Consider the following 8,513-nt stretch of genomic DNA (forward strand, 5'->3'; position numbering starts at 1 on the left):
TCCTCTCTCTGTCTCCTCCCTCTCTCTCTGTCTCCTCCCTCTCTCTCTCTCGCTCCTCCCTCTCTATGTCTCCTCCCTCTCTCTCTGTCTCGCTCCTCCCTCTCTTTCTCGCTCCTCCCTTTCTCTGTCTCGCTCCTCCCTCTCTCTCCTCCCTCTCTCTCTGTCTCCTCCCTCTCTCTTTCTCCTCTCTCTCTGTCTCCTCCCTCTCTCTCTCTCTCTCTCTCCCTCTCTCTCTCGCTCCTCCCTCTCTATGTCTCCTCCCTCCCTCTCTCTCTCGCTCCTCCCTCTCTCTCTCTCGCTCCTCCCTCTCTCTGTCTCCTCCCTCTCTCTCTGTCTCGCTCCTCTCTCTCTGTCTCTCTAGATATCCCCCTGTTAAAGGAAACCTGAAGCCCCTACAGCTGAGCAGGAAACTAAGGCTTCTACTGGGGCTTTCTAGCTGAACGATACCACCCTACCTTATGTCTGAACCACAGAACTACAGAATTACCCCGCGCAGCAAATACAGGAATCATGTCAAAGAAACTCAACTTCCCTCCCCCTCTACATCTGCAACTTCTCACACGGCGCAAAGACGAGCAGAGTCCACTTCACCCCCATTTATTATCACCCACAGAACTTATACTGGACAAACCATGTCCACTCCCAGTATCCTCTACCCATGTCCTGGCTACCCCTTCTGCAATGATCTCTAAACTACTACCCGTGTGGAGAAGACAAGACTACCCTCTTTCTTTCTTACTGGGAAATGAGCCCTTAATTCCTCCTGTCCCCCTCAGTTTTAGAATGGACCTCCACACACACAGACAGACAGACAGACAGACAGACAGACAGACAGACAGACAGACAGACAGACAGACAGACAGACAGACCGACAGACAGACCTAGCTGCTTGACCCCAATCATCCACACTTCCCTCTAGGCCTAACTTCCTGACCCCAATCATCCACACTTCCCTCTAGGCCTAGCTGCTTGACCCCAATCATCCACACTTCCCTCTAGGCCTAACTTCCTGACCCCAATCATCCACACTTCCCTCTGGACCTAACTTCCTGACCCCAATCATCCACACTTCCCTCTAGGCCTAGCTACTTGACCCCAATCATCCACACTTCCCTCTAGGCCTAACTTCCTGACCCCAATCATCCACACTTCCCTCTAGGCCTAACTTCCTGACCCCAATCATCCACACTTCCCTCTGGACCTAACTTCCTGACCCCAATCATCCACACTTCCCTCTAGGCCTAACTTCCTGACCCCAATCATCCACACTTCCCTCTGGACCTAACTTCCTGACCCCAATCATCCACACTTCCAAATGCTTTATCTCAAACCACAAGGCTAGTAGCTAACATAATAATGTTTTTATCACTGCTGATGATGAAGATTACTGTGGATACAGACTTGTGCATCTCCCTACTCTTAATGGGGATAAGGAGCATCTCTCTTCAGTGAGGACTATCTTGGTTTGGGCCTTGGCCTGGTTCGCTGCCGTTGTCTCTGGTGATGAATCGACGACGTCCTGGGGGGCCACGCCGGGGGCCACGCTGGCAGCCCTGTCTGTCCACTCTGTATGAAGCCCCTCTTCCTTTCTCTGCTGTCACTCTCCGGCGTCTTCTTGGGTCAGCCAGCGCCACTTTCGTCTGAGGGGACCAGGAGTGACGCCGTCTGTCAGAAGACGATGCATGTAGGATGGATGGAGGGAGGGAGAGAGCACATCACCAGACCAAGCACCCGCAGGGCTACAGCCAGACACTATCACTCTATCATGATGAAACAGGGCTTCAGACAGACACTATCACTCTATCATGATAAAAATAAGATTAATGACACGCTTGCCCTTTCGTCACAACAACCAATATCTGTGTTGTTAGTCACATCAACAGGGGAGCTCATCTGCTCCCTGTTGGTGTGACTATCTGGGACTGTCTTGTTTGGGAGGCATCAGTATATATTTGACACCTGGCTGTGATATTGAACAGCACACGACTGTTTCATGAGTGAAGAGGGCTGCACTATATTGTTAAATGAACAACTTGTTGTTGTTTTTACACGATGAAAACATGTTTGTTTGTTGACTGGACATTTGTTTTTCCAATCTATTTATATTGTGTGGCTGTAAGTTTGGGTTCACTCGAGGTGTCTGTCACTTGGTCCTGATGCGCTAAATGTGAGTATGCGTGTGTGAGAGACAGCGAGAAAGTGTTTGTGTGTGTCTATCTTTGCCTCTGTGTACGTCCGTTAGGCGAGAGAGAAAGGACATGTCCATAGAATGGGTACACCAGAAATATTACCCAGGATTCCCCGCCCTTAGTTAGAAATGGCTTCACTCTTTTCCTGCTTTTTACAACGGTCAGAAGAACAAACAGGCATTACTGTAAGAATAAAGTACATCATGTATATTTAAATGTTCAAGGACTAAAATGTCCTCGATTTTCTGCAGAGTTGCTTCAGAATAACCTTGTAGATCTGCGACTTAAAAAAAAAAAAGCTTCAACTGAAAAACCTTGCTCAAAACCCGGAGCATTGACACAACTGCAACTGGTTGCAGGAAACGACAGTTATCTTTTTGTTGGAAATGTTCAGTTCAAATTTAAGTGAGCAGTTTTAATTGACCTTTTGATGATTAAAAAACCACTCGTATAGTTGAGGTAATCATCCCAGCTCATTAAGGTTGAGGAGACGGTCTGAGTCGAGGCTTTTTGGAAATGTTTTTTTTTCACTTACATTTTTCATTTTATTTTTTAATGTTTTGTTTATTCTGTCGGTTTTTCCACCTGTCATTGGCTTCATAAACGCAAACAGAGAACGTTGCCTTAGACCTGGTACATTTTAGTACTTTCATTTTGTTTCTACTTGTATCGTAGGTTTCCATCCATCTTTACCTGCGATGACATTGAAGCGTCTGTGTTTCTCAATGGCCTTACTTTTTTGTATTTTCTAGTCATACAACTGTCTTGTGTTTTATTTTTAGTTTTTGGACTTGACTAAAGAAAGTCCATCCTTCTCTTCTCTCTGTTCACCCTTCCCTAGGCCTCTTCAGCAACCGTGATTTTTCAAAAGCCTAAGCACATGAAACAACTTACGTTTCTTTCTTTCTTTCTTTCTTTAAATGTCTATCAGACATTTTAAATGTTGCGTGTCAAGGGGAGTATTTTTGTTTGCGTCCAGACCACCGTTGTACAGTGGTTGTTTCCTCATCTCTCTTTGATTCTGCATTCCAATGGTTTCATGTGTTCTTTTTCTCCTCTGTACATTGCAGTGGGTTTGTGAAGATCGTATTTTAATATTTGTATAAAGTTTAATTTAATTCTACCGTGTGTATGTAACTATTTCTAATTAAAGCTTTTTTTGAAAACGTGTGAGATGTGATGTGTTTTTACATTGAAGATCATATTGTCTTTTTTTCAAAAATAGCTCCCTGTTCCCTATATAGTGGACTACTATAAACCAGAGCCCTATTCCCTATATAGTGGACTACTATAAACCAGAGCCCTATTCCCTATATAGTGGACTACTATAAACCAGAGCCCTATTCCCTATATAGTGGACTACTATAAACCAGAGCCCTATTCCCTATATAGTGGACTACTATAAACCAGAGCCCTATTCCCTATATAGTGCACTACCATAGACCAGAGCCCTATTCCCTATATAGTGGTACTACTTTAGACCAGAGCCCTATTCCCTATATAGTGGTACTACTATAGACCAGAGCCCTATTCTCTATATGTTAGTGCGCCAGGGTGTTGTCCAGGATACTTCTTATAGACCAGAGCCCGTGATTCCGGGCAGTATAGGTTCAGTGGGTACTACTATAGACCAGAGCCCTATTCCTACTATAAACCAGAGCCCTATTCCCTAGTGGCACTATTCCCTATATAGTGGTACTACTAGAGCCCTATTCCCTATTAGTGGTACCTATAGACCAGAGCCCTATTCTCTATATAGTGGTACTACTATAGACCAGAGCCCTAGACCAGAGCCCTATTCCCTATATAGCTATTCCAGAGCCCATATATTCCCTAGTGGTACTACTATGGACCAGAGCCCTATTCCCTATATAGTGGACTACTATAAACCAGAGCCCTATTCCCTATGTAGTGCACTACTATAGACCAGAGCCCTATTCCCTATATAGTGGTACTACTATAGACCAGAGCCCTATTCCCTATATAGTGGTACTACAATAGACCAGAGCCCTATTCCCTATATAGTGCACTACTATAGACCAGAGCCCTATTCCCTATATAGTGCACTACTATAGACCAGAGCCCTATTCCCTATATAGTGGTACTACAATAGACCAGAGCGCTATTCCCTATATAGTAGTACTACTATAGACCAGAGCCCTATTCCTATATAGTGCACTACTATAGACCAGAGCCCTATTCCCTATATAGTGCACTCCTATAGACCAGAGCCCTATTCCCTATATAGTGCACTACTATAGACCAGAACCCTATTCCCTATATAGTGCACTACTTTAGACCAGAGCCCTATTCCTATAGACCAGAACCCTATTCCCTATGTGCACTACTATAGACCAGAACCCTATTGCACTACTATAGACCAGAGCCCTATTCCCTATATAGTGCTCCTATAGACCAGAACCATATTCCCTATATAGTGCACTACTATTCCCTATAGTGCACTACTATAGACCAGAACCCTATTCCTATATAGTGCACTACTTAGACCAGAGCCCTATTCCCTATATAGTGGTACTACTATAGACCAGAGCCCTATTCCCTATATAGTGCTCTACTATAGACCAGAACCATATTCCCTATATAGTGCACTACTTTAGACCAGAACCCTATTCCCTATATAGTGCACTACTATAGACTAGAGCCCTATTCCCTATATAGTGGTACTACTATAGACCAGAACCCTATTCCCTATATAGTGCACTACTATAGACCAGAACCCTATTCCCTATATAGTGCACTACTATAGACCAGAGCCCTATTCCCTATATAGTGCTACTACTATAGACCAGAGCCCTATTCCCTATATAGTGCTCTACTATAGACCAGAACCATATTCCCTATATAGTGCACTACTTTAGACCAGAACCCTATTCCCTATATAGTGGTACTACTATAGACCAGAGCCCTATTCCCTATAGTAGTGACCAGAACCCTATTCCCTATATAGTGCACTACTATAGACCAGAGCCCTATTCCCTATATAGTGGTACTACTATAGACCAGAGCCCTATTCCCTATATAGTGCTCTACTATAGACCAGAACCATATTCCCTATATAGTGCACTACTTTAGACCAGAACCCTATTCCCTATATAGTGCACTACTATAGACTAGAGCCCTATTCCCTATATAGTGGTACTACTATAGACCAGAACCCTATTCCCTATATAGTGCACTACTATAGACCAGAACCCTATTCCCTATATAGTGCACTACTATAGACCAGAACCCTATTCCCTATATAGTGTACTACTACAGACCAGAGCCCTATTCCCTGTGTAGTGCACTACTATAGACCAGAGCCCTATTCCCTGTGTAGTGCACTACTATAGACCAGAACCCTATTCCCTATACAGTTTCAGGCGAACATTGGCATTTCTTTACTCAAAAGGGTTTCGGGAACATAAAGCAGATTAACCCTGTGGTTAACCTTTTAAACAAGCCATGATCATTGATTAACCCTGTGGTTAACCTTTTATACAAGCCATGATCATTGATTAACCCTGTGGTTAACCTTTTATACAAGCCATGATCATTGATTGTTTTATATTGACCCACTTTATTCGGCCCATGATTCAATAAAAAAAACCTGTGATTCATTAAATGCAACCGGAAGGTTGCACCTCCCTGTTTTAAAGAGGACCTAGACCTTCTGTAACCTCCCTGTTTTAACGAGGACCTAGACCTTCTGTAACCTCCCTGTTTTAAAGAGGACCTAGACCTTCTGTAGACCTTTCTGTAACCTCCCTGTTTTAACGAGGACCTAGACCTTCTGTAACCTCCCCTGACCTTTTAACCTCCCTGTTTTAACGAGGACCTAGACCTTCTGTAACCTCCCTGTTTTAACGAGGACCTAGACCTTCTGTAACCTCCCTGTTTTAACGAGGACCTAGACCTTCTGTAACCTCCCTCCATGTTTTAACGAGGACCTAGACCTTCTGTAACCTCCCTGTTTTAACGAGGACCTAGACCTTCTGTAACCTCCAAAGAGGACCTAGACCTTTTAACCTCCCTGTTTTAACGAGGAGGACCTTCTGTAGACCTTCTGTAACCTCCCTGTTTTAAAGAGGACCTAGACCTTCTGTAACCTCCCTGTTTTAACGAGGACCTAGACCTTCTGTAACCTCCCTGTTTTAAAGAGGACCTAGACCTTCTGTAACCTCCCTGTTTTAACGAGGACCTAGACCTTCTGTAACCTCCCTGTTTTAAAGAGGACCTAGACCTTCTGTAACCTCCCTGTTTTAACGAGGACCTAGACCTTCTGTAACCTCCCTGTTTTAACGAGGACCTAGACCTTCTGTAACCTCCCTGTTTTAACGAGGACCTAGACCTTCTGTAACCTCCCTGTTTTAACGAGGACCTAGACCTTCTGTAACCTCCATGTTTTAACAAGGACCTAGACCTTCTGTAACCTCCCTGTTTTAAAGAGGACCTAGACCTTCTGTAACCTCCCTGTTTTAACAGGACCTTTTAACAAGGGACCTAGACCTTCTGTAACCTCCATGTTTTGAAGAGGACCTAGACCTTCTGTAACCTCCATGTTTTAAAGAGAACCTAGACCTTCTGTAACCTCCATGTTTTAAAGAGGACCTAGACCTTCTGTAACTTCCCTTTTTTAAAGAGGACCTAGACCTTCTGTAACCTCCATGTTTTAACAAGGACCTAGACCTTCTGTAACCTCCCTGTTTTAAAGAGGACCTAGACCTTCTGTAACCTCCGTGTTTTAAAGAGGACCTAGACCTTCTGTAACCTCCCTGTTTTAAAGAGGACCTAGACCTTCTGTAACCTCCATGTTTTAACAAGGACCTAGACCTTCTGTAACCTTCCTGTTTTAAAGAGGACCTAGACCTTCTGTAACCTCCATGTTTTAACAAGGACCTAGACCTTCTGTAACCTCCCTGTTTTAAAGAGGACCTAGACCTTCTGTAACCTCCGTGTTTTAACGAGGACCTAGACCTTCTGTAACCTCCATGTTTTAAAGAGGCCCGAGACCTTCTGTAACCTTCCTGTTTTAACGAGGACCTAGACCTTCTGTAACCTCCATGTTTTAAAGAGAACCTTTCTGTAACCTCCCTGTTTTAAAGGGACCTAGACCTTCTGTAACCTCCCTGTTTTAAAGAGGACCTAGACCTTCTGTAACCTCAGTTTTAACCTCCGAAAGGACCAAGACCTTCTGTAACCTCCCTGTTTTAAAGAGGACCTAGACCTTCTGTAACCTCCCTGTTTTAAAGAGGACCTAGACCTTCTGTAACCTCACTGTTTTAACGAGGACCAAGACCTTCTGTAACCTCCCTGTTTTAAAGAAGACCTAGACCTTCTGTAACCTCCATGTTTTAACGAGGACCTAGACCTTCTGTAACCTCCGTGTTTTAACAAGGACCTAGACCTTCTGTAACCTCCCTGTTTTAAAGAGGACCTAGACCTTCTGTAACCTCCATGTTTTACGTTGTAAGGAAGCAGAACAGAAAACACATTTTAAGAACACCCTGAATTGATCTGTAGTTTGTGTTTTTATTCAGCGGCCCAAAGATTGATGTGAAGTAAGTAAAGCAGGCTAAAAGATGGATAGACCCATAGTAAACATGGGCGAAAGGCCTGTAGAGAACAGATGCTTTTAAGGCCTACCCACTGTGACCTCCTCCTCAAGGACACTCCTGGACAACCACACCTCATTGGAGGACAGATTGTGTCGTAACATCAGCCAAAGTATCATGATACTGGCTAGCTGTTCATCTTACTAACTGTAAACACAACAGCAACATATCAGCAGTACATCAACTCTCGGACATAAAGCACCATGCCATTTTATATTGGGTCCTCCTACTACTATGAGTGACGAGTGCCACCAACCATTGTTTTATGTAGATTTTGAACCACTGACTGGTGATACCTAGCGGCTAGATAAAGTACTACCAAAGAGTTTTTATAACTAAACCAAGACAGACCACAGCTTACCGTTTCCAATGCGAACAAATGAGTCATAGTGGGCAGAACAAGTAAGGAGGTGGGCAGAGCCAAGCACAAGCTAGTGAGATCCTATTGGCGCGTTGTAGAACATCTGCATATTTCCCATAGGGAACGCCTACTCTGTGAACTAACCCTGTGCAATAACTCAATTTGTTGAAGTCAACAAAACTTAGTCCGTTCTGTTCATATTGAGATAAACTGCCCTCCAGAGTGAATATATATATATATATTTAATTGTTAAGAAGATTTGCATAATATCGGCCAAAATCCATCTCCTCCCCCTGCCCGCCAGTGGGCTTCCTCTCCCTACCATATTTGGTAGTGAATGGAATCGCA

General features: G+C 43.9%; 1 protein-coding gene across 1 annotated transcript in view; it reads left to right on the forward strand.

The window, feature by feature from the left end:
* Positions 1-1,344, forward strand: part of LOC127909502 (sushi domain-containing protein 6-like) — a 61,088-nt gene extending 59,744 nt beyond the window's left edge. Inside the window, exon 7 of the mRNA XM_052471371.1 lies at positions 362-1,344. Within this exon, the coding sequence (XP_052327331.1) occupies positions 362-387 (26 nt within the window). The 3' untranslated portion in view covers positions 388-1,344. The remainder of the gene's footprint in view (positions 1-361) is intronic.
* The last annotated feature ends 7,169 nt before the right edge of the window (positions 1,345-8,513 follow it).

The sequence above is a fragment of the Oncorhynchus keta genome, chromosome 19 (genome assembly GCF_023373465.1).
Source record: "Oncorhynchus keta strain PuntledgeMale-10-30-2019 chromosome 19, Oket_V2, whole genome shotgun sequence".
NCBI lineage: Eukaryota > Metazoa > Chordata > Actinopteri > Salmoniformes > Salmonidae > Oncorhynchus > Oncorhynchus keta.